The 26,293-nt window shown below is 34.1% G+C and overlaps 3 protein-coding genes across 3 annotated transcripts; 1 reads left to right on the forward strand and 2 right to left on the reverse strand.

The window, feature by feature from the left end:
- The first annotated feature begins 107 nt into the window (after window positions 1-107).
- On the forward strand, window positions 108-3,299 carry LOC123691670 (transcriptional adapter 1-like). The gene is made up of 3 exons (XM_045636180.1): window positions 108-1,066; window positions 1,821-2,185; window positions 2,644-3,299. Exons 1-3 carry the CDS (start codon window positions 671-673, stop codon window positions 2,792-2,794), a joined length of 912 nt encoding a protein of 303 aa, XP_045492136.1. The 5' UTR covers window positions 108-670; the 3' UTR covers window positions 2,795-3,299.
- Window positions 3,300-4,893: 1,594 nt separating this feature from the next.
- On the reverse strand, window positions 4,894-7,787 carry LOC123691674. The gene is made up of 5 exons (XM_045636186.1): window positions 7,333-7,787; window positions 7,129-7,261; window positions 6,561-6,863; window positions 6,153-6,319; window positions 4,894-5,660 (listed from the first exon to the last, which is right to left on the reverse strand). Exons 1-5 carry the CDS (start codon window positions 7,397-7,399, stop codon window positions 5,398-5,400), a joined length of 933 nt encoding a protein of 310 aa, XP_045492142.1. The 5' UTR covers window positions 7,400-7,787; the 3' UTR covers window positions 4,894-5,397.
- Window positions 7,788-12,750: 4,963 nt separating this feature from the next.
- LOC123691673 (ATP-dependent RNA helicase SUV3 homolog, mitochondrial) lies at window positions 12,751-25,206 on the reverse strand. The gene is made up of 15 exons (XM_045636185.1): window positions 24,713-25,206; window positions 24,504-24,624; window positions 24,242-24,410; window positions 23,775-23,961; window positions 22,775-22,852; window positions 22,383-22,474; window positions 21,896-22,035; window positions 21,211-21,345; window positions 20,787-20,893; window positions 20,167-20,360; window positions 19,135-19,314; window positions 18,627-18,775; window positions 15,044-15,142; window positions 13,655-13,793; window positions 12,751-12,921 (listed from the first exon to the last, which is right to left on the reverse strand). Exons 1-15 carry the CDS (start codon window positions 25,134-25,136, stop codon window positions 12,817-12,819), a joined length of 2,319 nt encoding a protein of 772 aa, XP_045492141.1. The 5' UTR covers window positions 25,137-25,206; the 3' UTR covers window positions 12,751-12,816.
- Window positions 25,207-26,293: the final 1,087 nt, after the last annotated feature.

Below are 26,293 nucleotides of genomic sequence, written 5' to 3' on the forward strand. Positions count from 1 at the left end.
TTTAGCATTAAATTGGTAATAAAAAAATTTAAAACCCTACATTGTTTTTTTTTATATTATTTTTATTTCTTCTGTGTGTTTGTCACTCAACGATTCCTCCTCCTCCTCCTCCTAACGATTTTAATGTACTTTTTTCATGTGTCGTCAGGTGGATTCGAGCATGGCTCTTATAAATTATAATGGTTAATTAATTTACAATTCGAACGCGGGGCGAATGCTAGTATTTAATGAAAGGAAATAAAGTTTTTCACCACTCTGCTGCACTAAACTAAAGAGGCGCGTAGGTACCATCTTAGACCACATTAGATTAGCTTTACATCAGGCGAGATGGACAAGCGCTTCCGTATAGATACGGTAATTATTGCTCTTAGGTAAAACGCTTGTCCATCTACAGTACAGCTACAGTAAAAAAAAATCTGAAGATTACATTTTTAACTTGACACCAACTTGTCACGGCAAAAAGACTTCGCTCATTGCCATAATTGGAAAAAAAAATCCATGATAGTTAAACGTCAAATGTCAATGTCAAGTTAATGTTAAATCGATATCGCGGTGTTGTGTTGTTAAATGAATGTGGAATAAATAAAAACAAAATTGAGCAAATAAAAAATGCTTATGCGAGAAAGTTAGTAAAAAGCTTACTGAATAAAACACTTACAAGTTGCACAAAATGACCTCAGATACTCTAACAGTTGCTCGACGGAAACTAAACGAAACTCTAGGGGATAAATCAACAAAATATTACAACCACATGAAACAATGGTTTCGAATGAAACTTACAAAGGAAGAGTTCGATATGGAGGCTCGTGCTATGTTAACATCAGAACAAATACATTTCCATAATGATTTCTTGCTGGCTCTACTTAATAAAGTCGAGGGTCTAGCTGAAACATCGATAACCATTGCTCAAGAGAAGGCTATCTCACATAATAGGAATAGTAGACGGCATAAGAGAACGTCGAGAACCTCCGAAAAGTCAAACTTTGAACCAGCTGACTTATTGGAATATCTTCCACCAAATTCCCCTCCGGGCGCGGGAAGCGATGGCGTGAAGTACGCAGCTCAGGTGAGACATTTTCTCCATAAATTTAGACATAAAAATTAAAAACAACAAATGTAATACACAATATTTACTGGTTCAATATATTCAATTGATAGTGCAATGAGATGAGAAATAATTTTCAATTTTGAATGATAGGTTCTTGCTCCCATACTTTAAGCATTGCCTGTAAACATATTATTAGTGATGCAACAAATACTACTTTTACGAATACGAATATCAAACCTACTATTCGGCGAATACGAATACGAATATCTAGCCTTGGTAATAAAAGACTTATTTATTTAATGAATGTTTACTCTTCTAATAATTAAAATTTACAATAGGCAAATTTTTATTTAAAAAACACAAAATTCGTAGATTTTCTGGTTTTAGGCGAATTTTTTTTCAGTCTGGATGTTTCCAGGCGTTGAAAAAAGTCTTTCCGAAGCGACTGTACATGGCTTCAGTGAAAAATATTGTTGGGCGAGTTTTTTCTGACTTGGAAAATGGACATCTTCTCGCCAAAAGGCCAGTGGATCAGCAGTCTCTGAACACGTCATATTTTTTCGCGCGATTTTTAAATTTGTAGTAAATAGAGTTGCGTAAAAAAATATTCCTTTTTAAAAATTCGTATATTATATTCGCCGAATACGAATATTCGGTAAATGTCTACTATTCGGCGAATACGAATATTCGTATTCGTATTCGTTGCATCACTACATATTATCTTACTTATTGCTTTATTTATATTTATTTATTGTATTAAATATTTTTCCAGGAGATATTCCTACCAGACCACGCTCTAGTAGTGGGACGATTCATGCTTGCAGCCTGGGAACTAGGTCTTGAAGGTGCTGACGATGAAGCAGCAGATCTCATAGTAACCGCAGTACAGAACTTCCTTAAAAACGTCATAAGTGCAGTGGTATCTCAACGAAAGGGTTACAAGTTGAGAAATAGGCACTTTATGTATGATGTTGGTGGAGATATGCCCAACATGTGGTTGAGGGGTACCAACAAGTTGTATGACCCTCAGCATGAAGGCAGAGTGATTGTGGATGATGGTGTGGATGCTTTGGGACCAAGGTGCCCACCTACGATTGATGAAGTTGAACACTCGGCGGCTTTTGAAATTGCTTGCAGGTATGTTTTGTTATGATATATGATTTGTGGTTGATAAATTTTATTATTTGTAGTAATTTTACTTGTCATCATTTGTTTTGAATGTAGAAGATTTTAATTATTAGAATGTATTGTGTAATATTATCAATACTAATTCAATACAATTTCGTAATTTATAAAATATGTACAAATAAAAAGGAAATCTTTATACTAAATTTCAACAATTTCCTATTTCTTGGAATTAAGAACTAGATACTAGGTAGAACTAGGTACATTATTTTTAAGTGGGGAAATCTTACATAGATACCCACGGCCTCCGGGGAAGGGGCCTTGGGTTATGTCGGATTCCTACCGACCAAAACCCCACTGTGTTCCGTCAAGCCGCATCAACGACGGTGCCACGGGTATGGTAGAATTTGTCCATGACAGACTGTACTAGCTACACACAATTAAAATAATTATTTCATTTTTCATTTCAGCTCCACAGACACAGAAGCGAATGACGAAAAATTAACAATAGATGAGTTTTACAACACTCTATTGGTCCACAAGAACGTAATAGCTTGTCATTCTGTGTATGCAGTAAATATGGAAAGGTTGGCTATCATGCTAAACCATCCTAGTTATTAGGTCATAGGTTTTTGTAGGTTTTCTGAACTAGTAAAATGTGTATGTGGTAGACTGTAGAGCATAGATGATCCTATAATTAAATAAATTGAAAAGTAAGATGTTAATAATTGTGTTCGGAAAATGTCCTATACTAAGCTGTTCATCATAGGACTCACTTTCATGTCAGGATACCGTTTATAACTCAAAATTTAACCTCTTTCAATTTTGTATTTTATAATCTTTGATGAAACAAACTTTTATCAAAAAAAATATTGCAGATAAAGTGGATGTACTTATATTTTATTTTTCCCTGTGATTTTATATCTTCTTGTGATTCTTGCATATTTGTATAAACATAACATCAACAAGCTACAATAGTTGAAAATATTTCTACTTTTAAGTCAAGCGAAAAATCATTTAGATAAATAATACAAGTCATAATCTTAATTTATCTTGTCTATAAGCTGTAAATAATAATTATGTTATGTATATGTGATGTTAAAAATCGAATTAAGTTTTATCTCAGTGTATAGTGGTTTTAGAGTCCACTAAAATTAGTCTTAGAATACTATATGAATTAAATAAATGTGATACATGTATGTAGTATAATATGATTAATTCATTGAGATTTTAAGGATTAAATTTTTTTTTAAATATGTGTATAAGTTCAATGAGTTTTATTTTTACACTACGTCGTCGTTTACACTACTACGTCCACAAGGACTACAAAGCCTAGGCTACAAAGCCTAATATCTAGATTTTTCATTTAAAAAATTTAGATAGATGAAGATGCATATATTCTTACTTCGACATCAACAAAAATGATAAGTAAGGTAACTAGTTAAAAAATGCTATGACGATTCAAAAACGCTTTTATAAAAGTCAATTAAATAATAAATGTTCGAGTTTTGAGTTTCAATGATTTTTTGCCAATAAATAATGGGATATACATAACATAAAATTAAGAATTCAATAAATAAATACACTATTATAAATAATTATTTTATATATTGCGAGTTAACAAGTTGGGTTGGCTTTAGTTAACTGCCGCACGAATTTGTTTTAAATATTTATATTTTTAGTTAGCTAGGTAATGTAAGATTGTAATTCCAAAATATTATCGTTAGGAAACTTGTAGTTTTTTAGTTATTAATTTTTAAAGTTAATAATTTTTGTGCAAAAAAAGTACATTTATCCGTTTTGTTGTGCAAAAAAAGCGGACCAAGACGTTCCATTTCAGTGTACCTGCGGCCGGCGAGTGCCAAAAGCGACTTTAGGGCGATTCCTACTCAAACAAAAAAAAATCTACGTAGGTAGGAAACTATTAAACATTTATTTTAAATATCCAAATAGGTAGCGAGGAGCGAAGCGACGAGCGTGTTAGGTTAACTTTTGAACTGCCGCACGAGCCGAGCGAGCGAAGCGAGCGTGCCGCCACAGCGGCCGGCGAGTGCCAGAAGCAACTTTAGGGCGATTCCCACTCAAATAAAAAAAAAACTACGTAGGTTTTCAAACTTGTTTGTATTTTATTTATGTATCGTAAATTTTTGTTACTATCGTCTAATGCTTAGTTAAAATGATTTTACACCAATTCCATACATTTTGAGGTTAGAATAGGAAAATTGATTTTTCTCCAAAACTATTGGTTTCCTAACTTTACCCTTTTGGTGGGAGGGTTCCCCCTTCCTCCTCCCCCTCCCCCTCCCACAAAAAACCTATAATACGTGCGGCAGTTCTCTAAAGAAACCCCATTATAATACACATGAATAATTTACAATCATAATAATCATAATTTAGTTAAGAGTTCGATCGAGACCGAACATTTAGATTTTTTATCAATAATACCTAATAAGCAAGAGTAAAAGAAAGAGAGACATGAAAAAAATAATGTTTATAGGTTTACAATTAAAGTGAGAAGTAGCAAAAAACAGACAAGAAATAGTTTGTGATACAGAAATAAAATAATATTTTAGAATTGTAATAAGAATTTTTGAGTCAGGAATAATTATTTGTTTGATAACAGTATTCAAGTAAACCCCAAGACAACATAATATAAACATGTGCAAGATCTCAATATCAATAATCTATTATTGTTAACCTGTTAACAAAAGTCAAGAACATATATTATAACTATTTTAATGGTAGGTAGGTACTTAAAAATACATATAACACATTAGTCAACTATTGCTTACAATTAACGGTGACATCTACTCTATTATCTAAGCATTTCAAATCAAATATTTACAAAACTAAATCGTAAGACAAGGCGCAATTACAATAATTCATTTTTTATCAAACTATGTAGAGAATTATTAGGAAACTACTACTTATGCAATTCAACTATGAATAGGATCACCATATTGCCATTTGCCATATTGAGGTAATAATTGTAAATGTATACTAATGAATAATATACTAATTTAAACACTATTGTTACAGTCGAGTTACAATTTAAATTTGATGAATTCAAGGTTACGCAAAATTAAATAAACGGTTAAATATGCAAGTTGGATTTATAAGTAACCTAGGTAAATCGTATTTTTTAAAACGTTATTTAAGTACGTTCAGGCGCAATATTCCTATTCTTAGTTGAAACACATTTGACATAACCTGTAAATAGGTACCTATGACCTTGTACTCGACATTAAAGGAGACGAACCAGGCGTAGATGGAGATTGTACTACAACACTAGGCACAGCTCTGAAAGGTCTTGGCGATGGTGTTTCAGCTCTATGCTCCATCTCCATTGCCTCTGGTTCCTGTTGCGTAACCCCTAGCAACCGCCATTTCTTCCACGCTATGTATCCGAGCAAGCCCATCGTGGCCGCTATTATGATTCCTCCTATAGTCACACCCGTGGCAGAAGCCGTGGACATTGCGTACATTCCTGATTAAAATAATATTTTACGTTAAAAATAAAAAATAAGCTAAATTTTGATTATATAACCTGAACAGTCTAGAATTTATTTTATTTATTTATATTTATATACTCTTTATTGCACACACAAAGTTTGACAAAATCAGGATATTATACTAAGCAATTGGCGGCTTTATTGCTTAACAGCAATTTCTTCCAAGCAACCAAAATTTTAGACCGTTCAGGTTCAAAAAAAAATAGCAATGTTAAGTCTACTTTTACATCAAACAAAATTAACGAAATAGGTAAGATGCCAGATGACTTCTTAATTTCTATGCTAGATTAACCGATCACATTTTGCAGATAGTAACATCGTGATCGTGTGGATTAGCAGTTTTGCACACGTGTATCAGATGACTCGTCCATTCCCTAATCGTCTTTTAAATAATAATCCTCCAGTTTATTTTTATTAATGGGCAGACCGTACAGATACATAATATTTTAGCATTAGGTGATCCTTACCTTCAATTTCCACTCTGATGATGTCAGTATGTTCATTCCCGTCGTCCATACCAGCGCCGCACGTCCACAAGCCAACATCTTCAGCTTTCACTTTACGAATCGTTACACAGCAATCACCTCTATCGAGACTACTATTGGACGGGAAATAGTATTTACCTAGGATTGGACTGGAAAAGAAGCAAATTAAAATTATCACATTGTAAAATCTTGGTAAATTGTTATATCAATCGATGCTTGTAACTCATGACGAAATTTTGCAGAAGAACGATATTAAACACAAACGACATTACTTAACTAAAGGTTTTTTTTTTATTATTTTAATTTGATAACTAGGTACCTAAATGAAATTATGACACAAAACAAACAAAATCAAAGTAGGTATGAATAATAAAGAGTTAAATTACTTACTTTGCTTCAGTAACTGTTGGATCTATGCTAAAGGATTTGCCATTCGGCGGTTCAAATCGGCAATAGCTCAGAGGAATAAAACCACCCGTAGTCGCGCAAGACAATGTTATACTCTTCCCATACTTCGTAGTTATATTGGGCTTTACTGCTGCTAACTGCTTCACAACTCTTACTTGAATCCTCTTTATAGTTTCCAATCGTTCAGTTTTCCTCCCAATGTGACATTTCCACTCACCACTGTCTGTTTTCTTTGCTTTGATCTCATGAACGCATCTGCCTGCATGTACGCCTAGATCTGTAAATCTGGGTATGATAAATTGATAGATTATTTACAAACAATACAAACATTTTAAAACCACTTAAGTACATAACTATGTACTAGTTTTTATAATAATAATACAATTAGAATATTTAAAAAAAAACGTTTGAAACAACAAGGGGTTATGATTTTAATGTTCATATCCAACTACAATGAACTACCAATAAAACGGTCTATAACGATAACTTTACCGCCAAAAAATTTAGATTGTAAATCACTTAACAAAAATAAGTAAAAAGAAATACTTACGAAAACCTTGCTCCCCGCGGATTCACAAAGCCGCAATAAATCATGGGAAAATCTGATTTGCACTGAATTTTAATTTTCTCATTTTCAAATGCCAATATCGTTTCTTCACCGTCCACATCAAATGTCCTATAAGCTAAGAATATTATATAATTAAACGTTGCACATCACCCATTTATTAATTTATGAATTATTCAAATAAAATACCATTTATAATCCACAAGTTTTGTAAATAAAATATAAAATAAATAAATGCTAATTGTATTTGCTTCATCTTGAACTGTCGCGTATCAGGCAGTAATTAATACTATCAATAATTAGTTTAACTACCCTCGGACTTTCATGCGATAATACTTCTGCATTACAAGACAGTGTCAACGGGTCATTTCTTAACAATTATGATAACGTTGGCACTATTAAACTATTTACTAAGTAGATACTAATTATTGGGCTAGTTACATAATATTTAATTAAACTTGTATATATGATATCGTCCACTTGTCCGCACCGAAAGATACGTGAAGTAACTGGAGTTGTTACCGTTAACATTTTAAAGAAAATTGATTTTTTACAGTTGTGAAAAGACAAAAGAGTTGACAACATAAGTAACTGCTAGACATGAAATAAACGGTAACCCGATGTTTAAAATTCCTTTGTTCTTTTCTGTTTTTTGCCTAGTTGTATTTTAGGTACATATTAAAACGAGATCTATCCTAAATATTTTATTCAGACAGGTCTTCGATTCAGGAGAATGAAATAAGTGAGCGAAGTGAACTCTTATTTTGTTTAGTTCTGTTGTAGGTAAAGATACATTTTTACGATTTGCGATTTTATAATTATGTCATGCTTGTAATAAGGTCGAGCTTAAAACTGTTTTAAAAATTAATATTTCTTTGCGTTTGATAGGGCCCAAAAGCACCTAGTATTAGTATATTATCACGCAGATAGAATTAAGCTTTTATTTTTAAATCATTTAGTTTGTATTATTGATCGAGTTACAATGAATTATTTCGCACGTATTGTACATAATATTTGAATTGAATTGCCTATATGCCACTGGATTCTGGTAACTTGCGAGTTCTAGATGTAAGTACCTAGTTTCATATAATTTTTTGACTAGATCGTATCATGTCGGATTTTTAAACCTAGTGACATATAAAATCGTATCATTTGTATGCCATCACTACGTACTTTTGAGCGTATGGCTATAAAAAATTAACGTTGATAAAAAAAAACTTAGTTTTTAAGTTTCGTATCCTTGGGCGTAGCCACGGTGGGGCAGGGTGGGGCGCTTGCCCCACTCTAGCTTTGACCTGGAAGGTAGGTAGATACCTAACCAAATCTAAAAATTGAAGTACCTACTAACTACTAAGCTTAATATCCGTAAGAAATTTCACACTCGATTCTCGAAAGTCGACAGGCGACACAGAAAATGCGACCTTTATAATTATTAGAGTATTATTTACCTCTAAATTGACTGACAAACAACTAACAAGTGTCATACGCCCAGCGACCAAACGGCTGAAGATTTTTGGATCTATTTCGTGGTGTGGTAGGTGAACAATAAGGTGTTTTGAATATGAATAATTCGCGAATGCCTTCGCGAATGCCTTCGCAGATGCCTTCGCGAGTGCCTTCGCGAATGCCATCGCGAATGCCTTCACAAATGCCTTCGCTTGAAGACTTTGGGTACATACTTGGTACATACAGTTGCTAGTTAAGTACATATTATTTTTTATTGTTGCCCCACCTTGAGCCCATGACTAGCTACGCCCATGTTCGTATCATCTCGAGCGTGTGACGCACGAGAAGTGTGACGCTGCTCAAAGTTTCATCTAAAAATAACGAAATTCAAACATTTTCAAAATTAATTTATCCTTTATGTTTAAAAAATCTATATATATATATATATATATATATATATATATATATATATATATATATATATATATATATATATATATATATATGAATATTTTCACATCCCTTCAAGTGGCGTAGATATTATAATTTATATATATATATATATATATATATATATATATATATATATATATATAAATACCAACCTGGGCACTAAGTTGATCCAGCCCGACTGCCGTACATTGCCGACTCCACCTTTTCCCCCATATTACTCGACTCCGGTTGCATAGATCTTGCCCGGAGTGGCAACGGCGCAAATATTTGAGCGACGTTGCCAAACGTATTCATGGAGAAATTGTTATACTCAACATTTTTATTGCTAAGATCTTGAACTGAATCGACTCCGTAACGGCCGAAATTCAGAAACCCATAAACACTTGTTGGCTCCCTTTTATATACCAAATCCAAAGTCGTATGTTGATCACATTCATTTATATTATCAAAATTACAGCTTTATTTGATCCGACACAACGAAACTGTATATTAAGTAACGTAGATTAATTTTTCGTAAACACTACAGTATTTGTTGGCTCCGTACACAAACATATTATAGATAGTTAACCTCCCATACATTGCTAAATCCGCCTAGACTAGACAAACTCGACTTCATAACGGTTCAAATTTTGAAATGCTTAAACACTTTTTGACTCTGTTTTATATACCAAATCATTAGTCGTATGTTGATCTGTTCCATTTATATGCACTTGCATGATATTGACATGGGGATATGAAATTAGGGCAAGAAAAAAATCTCCTGAGTCTTATGGAAGTTGAAGAAGTCGACCGTAATTCAATTGAAACTTATAGAAAACGTTGTGAAACTAAAAATACGGAACCCTAAAAAGATGGATATTAGGACTAACCTTTCGTCATACAGTGACGGTGATAATTCTCAAGTACATAGTATGCATCCTACAAATAACAACCTACCTCTTGAATCATCAGTAAATATCAAGATAATTATCATAATATTTATTGACGTGTAGCGTTCGCCTTTGCCCTGATTCTGATATCCTGATATCAATCTGATAAAATAATTAAAATGCTAGATTTAGGTCAAACAAATGACGACTCATATTCCTGCACAAATTATCCATTGCGGAGTAAATATGAGTGTACGCAGATCGCCAACACGTTTAATCAGCAGTGGTGCAGTGGGTACTGCTGGTGGATCGCATCCCGACCTATCGAAGCTAAGTTCGTTTTCTACGAGTTCTATGCCAACTGATACTCAAATTACTTACAGAAAACGGAAACAACCGCTAGAACAAGATTGCAGATGTAGTGATGATATGAAGGATATTCAGTCGGAGTTGAGCCGCCGTATTAGTACATTACTTGAAAAATATGTATCCTCAAATGAACAAATAGTAAACAAAATTCATGAAAACATTTCAGAGGTAAAAACACAAATTACCGAAATTAAATCGTCCAACGAACAATCCTTGAATTTAATTCGCCAAAATACGAATCAAATCAATGAAATTAATTAGTCATTAGCATTCAGCATGTATGATAATTACTGCTACTTAATTTCTCAATTAGAATCCCAGATAAACCAGGGTGAGAGTAAAATAAAATCACTGGAATTAAATCTTCAATCAATAAATCAGTCAGCCAACCCATCGGGTTTTACGTCTAAAAATCAACTTCATATAAATTAAAACTTAATCAAGGAACTACGGGACAGAAAGAGCCGCGAAAAAAATGTAATTTTTGCTGGTTTCCCAGAATCGACATCTTATAACTCAGAGGAGAAGAAATCTCAAGACAACTACGAAATTTAAAAAAATTACCTCACTAATAAGTTCAGACCTACCGAAGCTAGTAAAAATATATAATTATAAATAACCTTAATTCAAACTGTAGTACAGGTTTTGATGGTAATACTACAAAAGCAATTAAATGCATCAAAGAAAAATTAAATCATAGCTTAAGCGACTGTTTTAACCAAGCCATAAGTCAAAGACGTTTTCCGGACTCTTTAGAAATAGCGAAGGTAACTCCTATCTATAAGAGTGGCTCAAAATTTTAACCTGGTAACTATAAGCCAATTTCGGTTTGCCAGTATTGTCAAAAATATTGGAGAAGATTTTACACACGAGATTAGAAAAATATTTAGACTCATTTAATTTTATTTCAGTGCGTCAATACGGATTTAAGCCAAAAAGTAACACTCTGTCAGCGACTATGGACCTAACTATTAAAATAAAACAGAACATTGACGCAAACAATATAGTTTTGGGAGAGTTTATTGACCTACAAAAGGCCTTCGATACCGTTTCTCACGAACTTTTAATGAAGAAATTAACATCCATTAACATTAATGGTAAAGCAGAAATCATATTTAAAAAATCTATCACAAATAGTTAAAATAGATAACCACGATAGCATTCCCTTACCAATTACATATGGCATACCACAAGGTTCGATTCTAGGCCCATTGCTTTTTTTTTTAATTTATATTAATAATTTACAAGATTTAAAGCTAAAGGTCACCTAACACTTTATGCGGATGACACTTGTCTGTTTTATTTTGGTCCCTCTATACATGACATGATAGCGCAAGCACAAAATGAATTAAATAAATGGTTTCAATGGAATCTACTAAAAATAAATATATCTAAATTCAAAGCTCATAACAAAATTATAACCTAGATCTGCGAATCGGCAGCTCCCTGAAATGGAATTATCACATCGACCACCTAAAAAATAAATTATCAGCACTTCTTAGATCTCTGCGTAATATTACTTCTTGCATTCCTCATAAATTACGCCACACCATCTACAACACTTTAGTAAAGCCGCACCTAATGTATTTAATAGAAGTATGGGGGAGTGCTTACAAAAATAAATTAGCGCCACTCCAAATTTTACAAAATAAAATCATTAAAACTATCTTTAACAGCTATCCTTTTTTAACTTCTACAAATAAAATCGACGACGACACTAAAATAATGAATTTAAAACAATTATACTTTTATAATACGTGTATGTTCATCCGCAAAGTGCTACATAAAAACATAAATACAATTAATATTAAAATCTCAACATCAAATCGCCACTATCCTAATGGACGAGCTAGCTATCTTGCCCTCCTGAAGATCCGAAGAAATTATGGAAGGCGAACGGCAACATACGTTTCTGTAACGGGAATAAATTTCTTTAAACCTTCAAATGGCTAAGGCCGCAAGCGACCAATGGCTGAGCTCGGTGGGCTCTGATTGGCTCATTTGAATCGGATCAACAAGAGCTAAAACGCAAAAAAGGTGGATTTGTATAAAAAGCACGTAATTATTATTATTACTGATGGTGACACTTGTGGCTCCGTTCGGATCCACATACGGACGGTGGTGTGGCAATGGATCCACAAATACCAACCGGATCAACAAGTGAAAACGGATCAAATAATTACTAACTATATGGCACGTTTGATCAACATAGTGCCCGTGGAGATATCTATATATATATATATATATATATATATATATATATAAAACTCAAAGGTGACTGATATAGTGATCTATCAACGCACAGCCCAAACCACTGGACGTATCGGGCTGAAATTTGGCATGCAGGTAGATGTTAGGACGTAGGCATCCGCTAAGAAAGGATTTCCCGAAATTCTTGCGGGAACGGGAAAAAACGGGGATGCACGTACAAAGTCGTGGGCGGAAGCTAGTAATAAATAAAACGCATAACAACTATTCACATACACTTTATTGGACATTCGCACGATCGGACACACAACTATGGTACAAATAATTTTCATTTCCGTCTATTCCTGTTAGGTTTGCCTCGACTACTCCTGTCTTGTTTATCTGACGTTAATTCTTGTTGTAGTTTTTTCAACATCTGCGGTGTTATAAGGCCCTGGAAATAATAAACGATATTGACTAAAAACTTAAAAGTAATAAAAATAAAAGGTATTAAAAATTCTGTTAACATATAGGTTAGGTAGGTAGGTATTTCAAAGGTACAAAAATCGTCGCCTTCCTTCATGACGTGATGGTATTGCCATGACGCGATCTTGAATGTTTACCCTCAATAACTCCTTAATAACTCAGCCCCCGGAATCACAGACACAATAGAAAATTTGTGTCGTGGACCGATCGGGCCGCTGGGGGCTCAATGGGTTAAGAACTTTCACTTCAAAATATTTTGAAGTTTAAGTAAAGTGATCCCTTTTTTAGCTCTTTCTTATACCAAATAACTAATTGAATGACACAGTATGTGCTCTTTGCACTACTGGCTAATTGAATTTATATATCGATTTGATATTCTGGCTCATAATTAAAATTACAATTATGTATTAAGATATCGTCATTTACATGTATGTATATGTGTATAACAGTATTTATTACGATACAAGTAATGACCTATTTTGAACTGGATATAAGATAACATACATGGCACCATGACCTTTAACCTTTGTTTGAAGGAAACAGACAGTTTGGCACTAAATAAATCCTACAGACTCTTTCTACACAGAAATAAAGTAATGTTTATTGATATTGTATATTGTAAACATAAATAAAACTATTAAATATAAATATACTGATAAATAAAACTATTAAATATAAATAAATAATCATAATAATCTTACCCTAGCTACAAGCATTTCTGACAGCTTTCCCTTCGAGTCATCACCTCTCGAGTGTCCGTGAGACATTTTCTTTTTGCCTCTACCGACTTCCTCCAACTCTGAACCGTCTTTGAGCGCTTGATCCGAGTTTCGTAGTAATCTGTTGGAAAATAATTATTATACATTATATGACTAAAGATTCACATTATATTCAATTTTAAGTAATTTTATAAAGTGCAACATAAAGTGAAACAAAAATATTCATGCATTCATTTTCGACGAGCTGTGGTGAAGTGGTTAATATTATTAGCCGACGACGCGGTTGGCGCAGTGGTAAAGTAACTGCCTACTGAGCCGACGTTCCCGGGTTCGATCCACGGTCAGGGCAAAATATATTTGTGTGATGAACTCAATTATTTGTTCTTGGGTCTGGGTGTTATTATCTATACATGTATTTATTAAATATTATATTTATCGTCGCCTAGTACCCACAACACAAGCCTTAATTGAGCTTACTGTGGGACTAGGTCGATTTGTGTAATAATGTCCTATAATATTTATTTATTTTGTAGCGACACCTCGCTCTGAATCGCGCAAGCGAAATGTTTCGCTACAGAGCTATATACAACTTTCCGACATCATCCATCGGGGCCTTCACGGCCGGCCAGTCGAGTTGACTGGTCGAGGATCCTCCCTTTTTCGATGGAGGAATTCCACCTTCCTTCCTCCACAGTGGTGACCCCTAACAGTTCACAACTCCTTCTGTCCATCCATGATGTCCATGCCCTATCCCTTCCCCACCTACGATCACCGCCCGCCAGCCAGCGCACTCGGCTTCAAATGGAGTCCTGTCCACTACCATATTGTGCGATCGCGCATGCTTGGTCAGCTCCACAGCCATCCTCACTGCACACTCCGACTCACTGGAGCATTACACGCAGCATCACCGCACTCAGTTCCGACTCACCGTGAACTAGCGGCTTCCTGTTCCGACTCACTGGAACATACCTGGCACTGGCAAGGCAATTCGTACTACGACCTCCGGTCTCGGAGGGGAGTCCTGTAGCGACACCTCGCTCTGAATCGCGCAAGCGAAATGTTTCGCTACAGAGCTATATACAACTTTCCGACATCATCCATTGGGGCCTTCACGGCCGGCCAGTCGAGTAGACTGGTCGAGGATCCTCCCTTTTTCGATGGAGGAATTCCACCTTCCTTCCTCCACATATTTATTATTTATTAGCATTTGGACACATTATATCCTGTTTCTAACGCCTTTACAATTTGTCGAAATATAAATTTCCAGAATATTTGATGGAATAGTTTAACCAGTCTCATCACCAGGTTCTGCTATATAAAAAGCACATGTTTTCAATAACATATTATATAAGTGTTATATAAAACTCTTACCGGGTAATTTGGAAGATCCCTTGCTGTATGATGGCATCTAGTTCCGTCTCCATTTCGCGAACGAGCTTCACGTCCGGGAACATGTCCGGGAATCTATAGCTGTTTATGTGCCGAGAATATTGCGTTAAACATAACGTTTCGAAATTATTATGTATTTAAATTTAAAACACTAAAAACACTGGGATATCTAAATCTTTGTTAATTGGACAATATAAAAAAAACACGTGATTATTATTTACTAACTAAGCTGAAAGGTAGGTCCCATTTTTTGACTGATAATTAATTATTTATACCCATAATGTCTGTCTGCGTCTTAAAGAAAAAAAAATATAATTTTACAAAACATAATCATATCAAATAATTCACGTTTATTTTTAATGAATTCAATAGCGAAATGATAGATTCGAATGTCTATTAAGGGGAGGCTCCCTAAATTTTATGTGAATTTGCATTAATATTCTGAAACAGTCACACATACAATCAAAATGGAACTTTAGTATATGATTTATTGGGTCTTTTTCTTTCGGGTAGTAATAAAAGCTCCGATAATAAATTTAAAAATGTCCTTACTAAAAATATAATATTTACTGCCCGAAATACTAAATCTCCGACTACTTCTGTCCGACTAAAAATGACGAAACGACCGAATGATATACTTAAATCTTAGAAAAAATCTTATGACTGTTAATTGCTGTAATACTTTTTTACCATATAAAATTATGTTCTACTGATAACAATGCTTTGTAATTATTACCTTTACTTGCCAACTAGAAATTCATCAATTACATTTAATTTTTCATAAACTCTGTGCTATTTTTACTACAATGTTATACTTAAATTTCTATTGTTGGCGCTTGTCCAGAAAGTTATTAAAAATACAAAAATGTACTTACTATAATCATGAATTCTAGTTACTACAGGTACAGGGAGCAAAGAATAAAATAAAATTCAGTTTATTATATCTAAAATATTCTTTAATCAGTAGTAGAAAATGTCATCATTTCTTCTTATGACCTAAAATAAAGAGGTAGGTAAGTAGTACCTAATCTTAATAATATTTCGCGTTATAAGAATTCATTGAATTATAAGAGCAGGTCTGGATTTAGTAGGACGACCCCGTTTTCTTTTTTGTCCTATAGGTAATGCTTTCGCTTCCAAAGGCGGAGTCGCGAGTTTCAATCTGATAGCGAGCCCAAGAAGGTGTTTACAAATGTATTTTTTATAAAACTGCGGGCAAGTGCAGGATCCTTTTTTCCAATTTACATTTTCAGTTCCATTTTTTGGGACCTTGACTTTCCAGAAAGCAAAATGTTTCCTCTTGTAATCATCGAAGTTTAACCACTGTTCGCCGTAATTTACGTCTCCTACTTGGCTACTTGGGATCAAGTATTCTGTGTATGCTGTGTTGGATGATAAAATCTTTATCTTTAAATCTTTTTTTGCCCAGCAATAACCATCAGTCCAATCCTTTAGCTCAATAGTAGGTTCTTCAGGTAAAGATTCTTTGCAGCTTTGTATAGACCATTGACCAACCATCTCAGTCGCAATGGCCAAGAAATGTGAAAGCGGAAAACGTTCACGTAAGGTGTTGTGGTCTTTAATATTCCGATTAAAAGCTTCTAACGCATTATTTGTGACAGGTGAACACGGCGCTGCACCTAAAAACCAATTCGGATGCTTTTTCAACCATTCTTCTTGGAAGTAGTTAACAAACTCGGTTTGAGTCTGCCATTTCTCAACAAATGCTTGTGACGCAGCATTAAATACTTCATATGATGTAGCATTATGTAGCGTGTCTATGTCCTGTATGATTTCTTTCTGTTTTGTTTTGTGGACGGTTTTCTGAACTTTCTGTTGCATATTTTTCTTCGCGTGAGCCCAGCACATACGAACAACAGGTGCATTACCAAAAACTTCTATGAAAGCATTTATTATAGCCTGAGCAGCGTCACAAACTAAAACTCTAGGTTCCAATATGTGATCAAATAAACTTAGTGCCTTTTCTTTGAGGCCACCAAAAATCATTTGGAAATCTTCTTGACGTTCATTTGTGGAGATACCAAGGCAAAGCGGATGAAACTTGCGGTTCTTGTCAGTGGTACCAAGAACTAAAACAGGGAACCCTTGCCATATGAGTTTGTAGGTGGCGTCTATGTGAAGTACGTCAGTGGAACAAACAATGTTGAGTAATTTTTTTGTTGACAATGCAAGACGAAAAGTTGGTACTTTATCTTCTAGCACGTAATAGCTAAACACAAAAACTTCATTTTCATCATCGGGAATAGTTGTTCGATCGAAAATCCACTTTTCAAGTTCACCTAAGTAAATTGTAGCTCTTCCATACTTTTCGCGCCTTCTGTCATATAAGTAGTTATTAAGTTGCCTTTTAGAAGGGACCTTTATCCCTTCAATCTTGTTCAGAGCCTCTAATATAGCTTTTGGCTTTAGACGTAAATCAAACAGCTTATTTATTTCTCTTTTAACATTTTCCGAAATTCCGTAATCACTTCGCGTACCAATCTGGTCATGGTTGTGCTCTGAAGTAGTCTTAGAAATAAGAACATCTTCGCAATCGTTCACAAACAATAAATACAAGGCACAATCACACTGTGGCCCTTTGGATTTTACTTTATTACAACGATAGAACCGTTTTTGGCCTTCTTCACTATCCCGCGTATAATTTCTTGACCAAGTCTTTTCATCATTCACAAATTCTTCTGCTTCTTGTTCACTGCACCGTTTGATTAACACCCAACTTTTAATATGACGGCTCTTCTTCGCCGGTACTGACGGTTCAGCTCCCACTTCTTCCTCATCAGAGTCAGAACGGTACACAGGTACCTCATCCATACTTCAGTGTCCTTAGTTTCAACTACAAATACAAATATTATAATTATTTATGTAAACAAACAAACGAAACACGCGGCGAGCTGTAGTTGCAAGCGCACTGCGCTCGAAACTTCCGACGTCACGCCGAACGTACGCGAAAACACCCGAACGCGACCCAAACGCCGGCCGTTCGCGCGGTCCGACCAGTATCGGTATTTTCATCAATGTTGAGAGTTAAAAAATATATTTGGTAACCAACACTAGAAAATTAAATAACTCATAAAATTCGTAAAAGAATGATTATTTTGACATGACCTCTGTTGTCAGTAACCCAGTAATCTCGTCGGAGGTTCAGTATTTTATTCAGAAGTTTAGTTTTGTTATTCGAAGTTTAATATATTTTTAAGTAGAAATGTAATTTGATTGTGTTCATAGGTGTCAGCAAAATTTAGGTATTTTATTCGGTATGCTTTGAATTTTTTTGTCGGTATATTATTATAACGCTGGTAAATTAGAATAAAAGTCGGACAGAGATAGCTGGAGATTTATTTATTTGTCGGAACCATTATTATTTCCCTTTTCTTTCCATGTACAAAATCAAGAGCGCACGCGATATTCATCTTTGTTACGGCTGTGTTAGCGTCTAGAACCGTAGCGGTCTAACCGGTCTTTCAGTGCCAGAAATTATGTTAGGGAGCCTCCTCTTAACCGGCAATTATTCTATTTGATCTCTTTTAAGTTTTTATATCCTTACCTAAGCCACAAATACAACTCGAGAACATCAAAAACAGCTTCCAGATGCACTAGATCCATGATCGTCTTTGGTGCTGGTAGCGGCCAGTCCACTACGTTGCTCAACCAGTTTTTGGTTAACGGCTCGTTGCGACTGTATTGCCGCACCATCTGTCAAATTATTTGATTATAAAAATTCATGATACTTAAGAAAAGAGCATGTATGCAGAGTACATGCGTCAGAAGTGAAACTTCTTTGGCAAGATTCAAAGATTACCAAAATCGTCGCCTTACTCCATGACATGACGGTATTGCTATGGCGCGACCTAGAAATTTTACTCTCGACGTGCCTTAAAAAGATTCACTTCAAAAACCTTTACTTTAGAAAGTAGCACATTAAAAACTTCCAATTCCTTTTGTTTTTTATGTAAATACAAAAAAGGCCAAAAATACATTACTCTGCAGAGAAAAAATTATTATTTTTTCACTTTATTACCCTAAAGAAAAAAAAGCTCAGAAAAATATTTTACCTTAAGGAAAGTAGCGCACACGAACGGCAGTTTGTTATTGATCGGCGCGCAACAGAACACGTATCTCGCACGCAACGGCAGCGGCACGTGCTGTATCATCTCCGCTAGGAACTTGAACGCCTCCGTGTTGCACATGAAGTATAGCGAGTCGTCCACCGTGCACAGGTGTACGAATATGTCCTAGGAACGAGCAAGATTAATGAATAAAAAAGTATAATGCTGAATTTATTATTTAAGTTAGTTTTCACTAAAATGAGACCGCCTCCTTGGTACAGTGGTTTTCGCGTGAGCGTAGCACCGAGAGGTCCTGGGTTCGATTCCCGGTGGAGAAGAAGAAAAAAAAATGTCTCGGTCTGGTAGGACACAGAAGGCTGATCACCTACTTGTCCCTAAAGAAAATCGATCAGTGAAACAAATGTCTAGTGCATCTGCCCCTTACCCCACTAGGGGACATGGGACTTCACTGTCACTAAAATGAAGCTGTCCAATAAAAAGCATAGTTCACTTGTGTTTACTGTTTAGCTATCTGTTTAAATGTGTTGGTTTTGACGACAGTGGTTTCATTCTAATTATGACATTATTGCAATTCTAGTGCCTTGTTATTTAGATCTCTATGATATGAACACGCTAACAAAACAATTTATTTTAAAACACATTTTATCACAGTCAATTTTCTGAAGCAAGACTCTTCCTACGCGTCTATAAGGCAGTGTGTCTTATTATTAATCGAATTTATTTGTGATTGTCATAATCACAAATAAATTCGATTTTAGTTTTCTTAACATCAACGCCTTTGATCCTCATTTAAACTCATTAAAGCATCTAAATTCTTTTTAATCATATCTACAATCTACATACCATTAAGCTACTAAGACTTGCATGTGGTAAATGATAAGCGTACAACTCCATCTGTTCAGAGGTTGGATGCAAGCCAGCTTGCATAACTGGGTCGGGCGGTTTGGACAATAGCGTTTTTAGTTGGCAATTTTTTTCACTATATAATATTAGTGTAGATAAAAACTAAGTACATACCATTAAGCTACTAAGACTTGCATGTGGCAAATGATAAGCGTACAACTCCATCTGTTCAGAGGTTGGATGCAAGCCAGCTTGCATTACTGGGTCGGGCGGTTTGGACAATAGCGTCTTTAGTGTTGGCAAGTCTTCCGCTTTGAATGTTGTCACATAACCCGTCTCCCAGGCACTACCGTATCTACCTGCTCGACCTGAATGGAGAACATTTTGGTTGACATTTTTAAATCATCTACCAATATAATTCCACAGATTATAAATTGTAATTAAATGTATTCAGTGAAAATTTTAATAACTTCTGCCAATTGCCTAAATAAAAAGAAATACCAGACCCACAATCAAAACATTTAAAACATACAAATACATTTTGATACACAGTTGGCACCTTGTGCATAATTTTCATTTAAAATTCCATCTATTAAATATGTAAAAAACTTAAAGTATTAATTAAATTTTGACATTCTGAACAAAAAAAAATTATATTAACAAATAGAATTCAACTTCTGGAACTGAAATATCTACAAATCATTCAAAGAGTAAAACCTAATTTTAAATTGCATTACTCTCATACGAAAATCAATACATAGAAAAAACAATGTAAGGAGTAAAAAAATACATACCTGCTATTTGCAAAGCTTGTGATATACTGATTACATCCATTTCCTTCTCACCATCCTCATTTACAACTGGCTTTATTAGAGAATAAAATATTATCCTTCTTATACTCCTAAAAAATTAAACAAAAAATGTCAAAAATTACAAAAAATCTGTCAAACTAATCTTAATATTATAAAGAGGAAACGTTTGTAATTATGTATGTATGTATGGTTTTCACGCATAAACTACTGGACCAATTTCAAAAATTTCACCATTAGAAAGCTGCATGTTCACTGAGCAACATAGGCTAGGTTTTATCCAGGAAATCCCACGGCAACGGGATCTATGCGGGTTTTTCTTTGAAAACGCGGGCGAAGCCGCAGGCGGAAAGCTAGTTTATACATAATTCAGAACGTAACTAATTCCAATAACAATAGAAAAACTTACAAATTGATACCAAGGCCGATAGCATCCGTAGCGACCATAACCTTACATGAACTGTCAGGATCATTGAATTTATTTGCTTGTGCCAATTTTGTTCCTGGCGGTAAACTGCCGTATATAACCGCCACTTCATGTCCCCTAAAATATAATCGGAGGTATTAAATCTTAAAATATCTAATAGTTAAACAACTAAATGTATGAAACAATATAGATCTTATAATTTATGGGTGTGAAGACTCATGATTCTAATAATATTCTCTAGAAATAATTCTGACTTCACGACAAATGAACAAATTTTGATAAATTATAGACACCAGAGAGATTATTTATTGAAGTTATACTTCTTTTGGGGCGATGGAGAAAAATGATGAGAGTGAATTTTTACGATGCGCGCGCACACCGACACCTAAATTTAACAGCATGAAGTTAGTTCTAGGTGGTATGAAAATTGATAACTATGTTCAAGTTGTTCTAATATTTTTTTCCATACGCCAAAGAAGTATAACTTCTAACGCGTGTACATAAGTACACACACTCTTTTTACTGTTTTTAAAGGTTTTATAACTCTCCTTTCTGAATATGTTCTGAATATTGTAGACTATTTTTTTTTCTTTCAATATAACAATTTCAATAACTAATACAATAAATTGTATGACCTTATAGATACCTGCCTCAACAGGGGACTGACCTCTGTTCTATCGCACGACTTACACTGTAAATGTCGTTCTTATTGAAACACACGATACAATCACCGGGTTTCACATTATCCAACGAGCCAAGCGCTGAATCCTCTACTTTCAATTCCGTCAACCTTTTGTATGTACGAATCTGAAATAACGTAAAAATATAGTCGGAATTTACATAGTTTTGAGATGGAACAAAAGAAAAATGTATTGCATTTATTTTAAAAATCATAGAAAGGTGCCTGGAAGAGATACTATCTAGCAATAAGCCCACTGTTTCTACATATTATTCTATGATCTTTATACATCTCTATTTCTTCTGTGGGTGCAAAAAATAAATAAATAAATAAAGTTGTATAATATGTATTACTTTAATCATTGCATTCCGTTTGTTGCAATTTATTTACAAGTAAATTGTTTATAAAAAAAAAGTACAGGTACAAATGGAATAAAAATATGTTATTAAACATTATAAAATGTTATGATTTATACCTCCATTTCTTCTCCAGTAGTATTGCAAATTTCTTCCACTAAATTTATGGCACCAGCCTCTCCACACAAATGAATTTCATCAGCTTGTAAACCTATACAAAAATATACCATATAAGTATGTAATGACTTCAGACCACATCAGCTTTATTAACACGTCTTGTCTTTTAATAATAAATCCAAACCGGCCAAGTGCGAGTCAGACTCGCGCACGAACGGTTCCGTACTAAGGGGACCCCCTTAATATTTTTAATTTTTAGTATTTGTTGTTTAATAGCGCCAACGGAAATACATCATTTGCGAAAATTTCACCTTTGGGTATGGAACCCTAAAAATGATGAGCATTTCTTGGTGGGAGTTTCTTTAAAACAATAAAAAAAATAATTATTAATTACCTAACACAGCTCTCGTCCACGCCCACCCTCTGCCTCTGTCACCAATCATTTGGATTTCATCTATGATTGCTACTTCATCTGAAAAAATAAACAAAAGAAATATATACATTACTGCATTGTCATCTGTCAGCTGACAACACACCTATAATCATCATCAGTCAAAACATAGAGGACTTATAGGCGCTGTTTGGATATACTGTGGTGGACGTTTAATTAGAAACATGTTACACAATGAAGTAGTCATCAAATTCATTTAACATTTACGTATTAACTTATTAGAGATTAAGTATTATTTCGTATGTAATAGAACACGCGTTTATCTAGTTTTATAATAAATTGCTTAATTTTAATCAAACATTAGCTTAAATTAATAAAATTAAACAACTCTAAGTGAAATCTGATTTCCGAGTATTTTCAGTCTGGACAACAAATTAGAAACAGCATGCTTCGAGTGATCCAAAGTAAAAACCTGTTGAAATGCCGCCAATATTTTTTTCTTCTACAAATATTTGCACCGTTTTTTAAACATTCTATCTAAAAATTTGGTTAAAAGTAAGATTTGTGACCCATCAACAAGAAAAATAATTTTAAGTTTACATTTTGACAAAAACTAGAGTTACAGGAAAATTGCAAATCATTTAGTGTTCGATAAAAATATATTCAATGCTATAGTTGATTTAAAAGAGCATGGTACTTCTGATTAAGTGCCAAAAAAAGCTCGACCATGAAAAACCACTCCTCGTGAGCATAGGCAAATAATTGTTTTTGCAAAGATGGATCCATTTAAAGGTTCCAATTCTATTAGAAAATATGTTTTTGCAAACATTACACAAAAGTAAATAAATTTTATGACTACTTCATCCTGCTACATGTTTCTAATTAAACGTCCACCACTGTATGTATACATAATACATATGGACATTTTATTTCTGTTTGTATTGCATGCATCAATATTTTTACATACTTAAAAAAATATGAAATACAATTTTGGATAACTTACAACTGTCATTCAATGATGTCATTTCCACTGTACACGCAACATGTTTTGATGGAGTGAGTTCCGGTTCATCGAGAAGAAATGGCTGTTCATCAGTTTCTGTAACTTTTTCTTCATCATTATCTAGTAATGTACTATATTGTGACGCGTGTCGCCTCTCTTCACCAGTTATTAAGTCACATGGCGTCCCCTAAAATAATTATGAAAACATTTTAATATGTGTACATCAAATAAAGTAAAGGATAATTTAAGAATATCACTAACTATACATGGTATAAATCAAAGTCGCTTTCTATGTCCCTATGTATGCTTAAATCTTTAAAACAGTGCAACGGATTTCGATGCGGTTTTTTTTAATAGATAGAGTGGTTTTCAAGGAAGGTTTTAGTATATAATTTATTAGGTTTTAAATAAAGTGGGCGAAGCCGCAGGCAGAAAGCTAGTATACTAATGATTATTTGAATACATACCCTTTTATTTGATTTGTGATATATTTCTGTAGCTAATAATTTGAGTGGTCCACAATAAACCCCGGATTTGGCAGTGAGGTATCTTTCCATGGCATGGTAAGTCTTTCCAGAGTTCGTAGGACCTGCGTGAAATACTATCTTCCTATTCATATTCCGAGCTTGAGGATACCTAATTTAATTACAATTTCAGTTATAAAAGTTCATAATAATAAGTATTACAAAAATTTTATATGATATAGAATTTATAAAAGTTTATATTTACCAATTGGCTGGGGTTCTTAAATCTGATATTTTCTTTAAATCTTCTAAACAGTCTAGATGAGGAAATGCTAACCTAGCGTGTCTTAGAAAATATGGAAATAAATCATCTACATGTCCAGCACCTAGAAATAACATAAATCATTATTTTTTCTTGTAATTTTGGAGCACAAACAAAAGATTTTGAACAGAACAATGTGTTAATAACCTCACCTACTAATATATCACTTATAGTTATGTGTAAATCTGGTGGCAAATCATGTTCCAAACAATGTCTTCGAAACGACAAGAATGCCTGATGTAATAACTGGTCATCCAACCCATTCTCAGATGCCAACACTCTTACTTCAGCTTTCTGATAAAATTTATTCAATATTTTTAACAAGTCTTGTTTTTTTAATCTTCCTGTAAATTCTTCGCCTATATTGATATCGTCTGGATTTGGTTTAACTGGTACAGGAACAAACAAAGCTGATGGATTACCCTTATCATGTTTCTTGGTTCTTTTGAAAACATAACCTACACTTCCAAGTTTTCCTTTTCGTGGATTTAAAACACTGGTGACGAAAGGTGTAACACAAGGTTGAAGTCTATCAGTACAATAAATAGTCCATATTCTTGAAAAGCCTTTGTACATTTTGATTAAAAAAAATAATATTAGAAACTAAAATTTATCGAATACAATCTGACACATTGCTACAAAAATGCAAAATGTTGAAACTTGACAGTTTGACACTTGACGGTTGACACTAACAGATTTCGATGGTGCAAACTTTTGTCTTTTTTATGTTTATTTTTTTCTCTCGAAGTTTGATATTTTTGCCAGTTCCCTGTCACAAGTTTTATGTATTTAAAATGTAGTTTAAAAGATAGACAAAAAGTGGACAAAAAGCATGTGATGAAGAATATAGTATATATTCTTAAAAATGATTTAACCACAATATTATACCTTGTGATTCAAATGCAAATTTATGATTATGAAACACAAATACCAGTGCAAACTTAGCACCCCATCTATGGAATTTTGGGTCGAAAATGACCTTGATCGTTAGGTCCCCGTTAGGTCCTTTAAGGTCCCACAATTTTTTCGTTAGGTCCCCTTTAGGTTTTTTTTTAATAATTTTTTAAATTTTAGGTTTAAAAAAAGTGCACTTTAGCACCCCATCCATAGAATTTTGGGTAAAAAATGACCTTAATCGATAGGTCTCCGTTAGGTCCTATAAGGTCCCACAATTTTTTTCGTTAGGTCCCCTTTAGTTTTTTTTTTAATATTTTTTTTTTAATTTTAGGTATAAAAAAGTTACACTTTAGCACAGATATATAAACATTACTTGAAGTCTGAAGTCTTAGATTACTTATATTTGGATGTCTGTGCACTTTAGCACCTCATCCATAGCAAAATTGGCGAATTTCATCAAAATCGTATTCTTTACCGTTAGGTCCGTAGAGGCCCATCATTGAAATTGTTAAATTATTTATGTTATGATATGTCCGTTCAAAATGTTTAAAGACACAAAATCAGTATCTCGACGAGATTTATTCTATGACCGAACCATGTTATTCATGTTGAAGAGCAGTACAAAAAAAACAAGATTAATGATGTCAGAGATAATGATAGTGATTCTTATTCTTTATTCGCGGCTTAAAGCCAGTTTCATCTTTCGAACCAGACGTGACTAGTATAGATTTATTTATTGATTTAATTTAATAAATGAAACGATACCAATTTAAATTTCGCACTGCTTATGTATGATGTGCGCATGTCTTAATGCTCTAAGGCGCATGCGCAGGTTT

This window comes from Colias croceus, chromosome 5 (assembly GCF_905220415.1).
Source record: "Colias croceus chromosome 5, ilColCroc2.1".
NCBI classification, from domain to species: Eukaryota; Metazoa; Arthropoda; class Insecta; order Lepidoptera; family Pieridae; genus Colias; species Colias croceus.

Bases quoted from the DNA above. Each gene is read 5' to 3' on its own strand.
- LOC123691673 (XM_045636185.1), bottom strand. From the start codon at position 25,136: ATGTACAAAGGCTTTTCAAGAATATGGACTATTTATTGTACTGATAGA. The intron at 22,475-22,774 runs GTAATTAATAAT...ATTTTTGTATAG, and splicing joins GTGGACGAGAGCTGTGTTAG to GTTTACAAGCTGATGAAATT. The intron at 15,143-18,626 runs GTAAGGATATAA...GCACATAAACAG, and splicing joins GAGTTGTATTTGTGGCTTAG to CTATAGATTCCCGGACATGT.
- LOC123691670 (XM_045636180.1), top strand. From the start codon at position 671: ATGACCTCAGATACTCTAACAGTTGCTCGACGGAAACTAAACGAAACT. The intron at 1,067-1,820 runs GTGAGACATTTT...ATATTTTTCCAG, and splicing joins GCGTGAAGTACGCAGCTCAG to GAGATATTCCTACCAGACCA. The intron at 2,186-2,643 runs GTATGTTTTGTT...TTTTCATTTCAG, and splicing joins GCTTTTGAAATTGCTTGCAG to CTCCACAGACACAGAAGCGA.
- LOC123691674 (XM_045636186.1), bottom strand. From the start codon at position 7,399: ATGAAGCAAATACAATTAGCATTTATTTATTTTATATTTTATTTACAA. The intron at 7,262-7,332 runs GTATTTTATTTG...TAATATTCTTAG, and splicing joins AAACTTGTGGATTATAAATG to CTTATAGGACATTTGATGTG. The intron at 6,864-7,128 runs GTAAGTATTTCT...TATCATACCCAG, and splicing joins CCGCGGGGAGCAAGGTTTTC to ATTTACAGATCTAGGCGTAC.